The 1,849-nt window shown below is 35.9% G+C and overlaps 2 protein-coding genes across 2 annotated transcripts in view; one reads left to right on the top strand and one right to left on the bottom strand.

The window, feature by feature from the left end:
* Positions 1-619, top strand: part of LOC104723643 (choline-phosphate cytidylyltransferase 2) — a 1,821-nt gene extending 1,202 nt beyond the window's left edge. Inside the window, exons 7-8 of the mRNA XM_010442036.1 lie at positions 92-202; positions 296-619. Coding sequence (XP_010440338.1) covers positions 92-202; positions 296-478 — 294 coding nt within the window. The 3' untranslated portion in view covers positions 479-619. The remainder of the gene's footprint in view (positions 1-91; positions 203-295) is intronic.
* LOC104723644 lies at positions 697-1,408 on the bottom strand. The gene is made up of 2 exons (XM_010442037.2): positions 975-1,408; positions 697-897 (listed from the first exon to the last, which is right to left on the bottom strand). Exons 1-2 carry the CDS (start codon positions 1,377-1,379, stop codon positions 820-822), a joined length of 483 nt encoding a protein of 160 aa, XP_010440339.1. The 5' UTR covers positions 1,380-1,408; the 3' UTR covers positions 697-819.

Genomic DNA, 1,849 nt, shown 5'->3' with positions numbered 1-1,849 from the left:
TTTTGTGATGCACGGGTTGTTAATTGTTATAATGGTGTTGGAATTGCTCATTGTGTAACTTCTGAATCCTGAATCTTTTCCCTTTCTGCAGATACATACCGTAGCAAAAACTGCAGGGATGCACCATGATGAGTGGCTTGAAAATGCGGATCGTTGGGTTGCGGGATTTCTTGAAATGTTTGAGGAAGGTTGTCATAAAATGGTAAGCTAGAATTGATTCTCATCCTCTGAAATCTCAATCATGAGAGTCTCTGTAGCTAATGACTGAGTTGAGATTGTTTTTTTTTGCTTTCAGGGAACAGCCATCAGAGATGGGATCCAGCAACGGCTAATGAGGCAGGAATCAGAAGAGAACCGGCGCATGCTTCAAAATGGGCTGACAATATCCGAAGACAATGACGACGAACAAATATCTGATGACAATGATCATGAAGATCTTAGTGTGAGCAACAAAGAGACTGTAATAGTAAAGAAATGAGAGTTTCTGGCTCATGATTCAAGTATTTCCAGATACACAGGACCAAAAGTCTACTAGATTCCACATTTGTTGCAAGGCTTGTTTATTCAACTGTATATTAAACTCTACTTCACAATCTCCACTTGTTTTTTAAGACTCAAATGCAGCCAACAAAATAAAAGCAGTCACTTATAATTATAATCTATGATCAGACACTCCAAATGATTACATGGAGACAATAAGTAGAAATATTTTTATTCTAAATTTAACCCATCAAAAGCCAAGTAATGTTGAATACAATAAAAGCAATTGAACTGAAGTGGCTTATATAATCTTATCATTTGAAGTTGAGAAGCTTGGTATCAGCGACTGAATGAATCTCTCTTCTTTCTTGATTTCTTGAAATGTTTTGAAGCTGCCTTTAACACGCCATTCCATCCCTAAACAATAACAACATCATCTATGTCAAATTAACTATATGGTGTAAAAAAAAAAAAACATTGTTTATGTAACATACCTTGGAAGGAATTGGAAAGCAGCCAAGTTTAGGAGAATCTTCATTCTTCATCAAATTCATATCTAATTTCACCAAGTTACTCTTTTTATTCTTCGTCTTCTTCTTCATTGACATCTTCATCTTCTTCTTGCCTACATGAAAATCTCCGAGATTAAGGTTCCGACAAACGCAACCGTCGGAGGAGCCGGAGTCAAGATCGGAAGGACTAGCGTAATTTCGAGGCAAGAGAGGAGACCAGAGAGAGCTCTGTGAGTAGTCGAATCCAAAAGCAGAGTTATCTGGAAATTTGCAGAGAAGCTCTCGACACATTACTGGTTGCAAGTATTCAACTACTTTGGTTGTAATCATAAGTGGATAGTTCTCCTTTTCTTCTTCTTCTTCTTGTAGGTTTATTTGATTCACCATTTTTGTTTCAGATTTTTTTTTGTTTTTTCTATGAGTTTCGTGTTGTGTCTTTTTATATTTTGGGTCAAAGGATGAAGAAGAAGAAGAAGAAAGAAGACCGTTGGGGTCGGATGTAGGAGACGTGTCGTGTAGTAAATGGAATAAATTATCGACTTTATGTCCGAAAAGTTACCGTTGGGAAGACTTAAGATTGAGATGAGATCGGCGCAGGAATATGTTGTACAGTACAGTGCCGCACGGCCGAATCTAAGATTTTAATATTATTCAAGTCTTACCGTTACGGTGTATACAGATTCAATCTGAATTGCACAAGAGCATTTTTTTTTTTTGTTTGAAGTTATAGAAAGTTGGTTTGAAATTTGAACCAATTTAAGTTTGTCTTTATAATTTTAAAAATTACTTCCTCCTCATGTCCTCCATTTTTACAATAAATGTTATTAGGTAATCTTTGTTTATTTTTTCTTTCAAAT

Source organism: Camelina sativa, chromosome 11 (genome assembly GCF_000633955.1).
Source record: "Camelina sativa cultivar DH55 chromosome 11, Cs, whole genome shotgun sequence".
NCBI lineage: Eukaryota > Viridiplantae > Streptophyta > Magnoliopsida > Brassicales > Brassicaceae > Camelina > Camelina sativa.
This window is presented reverse-complemented; position numbering and strand designations above follow the sequence as displayed.

Bases quoted from the DNA above. Each gene is read 5' to 3' on its own strand.
- LOC104723644 (XM_010442037.2), bottom strand. From the start codon at position 1,379: ATGGTGAATCAAATAAACCTACAAGAAGAAGAAGAAGAAAAGGAGAAC. The intron at 898-974 runs GTATGTTACATA...GTTATTGTTTAG, and splicing joins GCTTTCCAATTCCTTCCAAG to GGATGGAATGGCGTGTTAAA.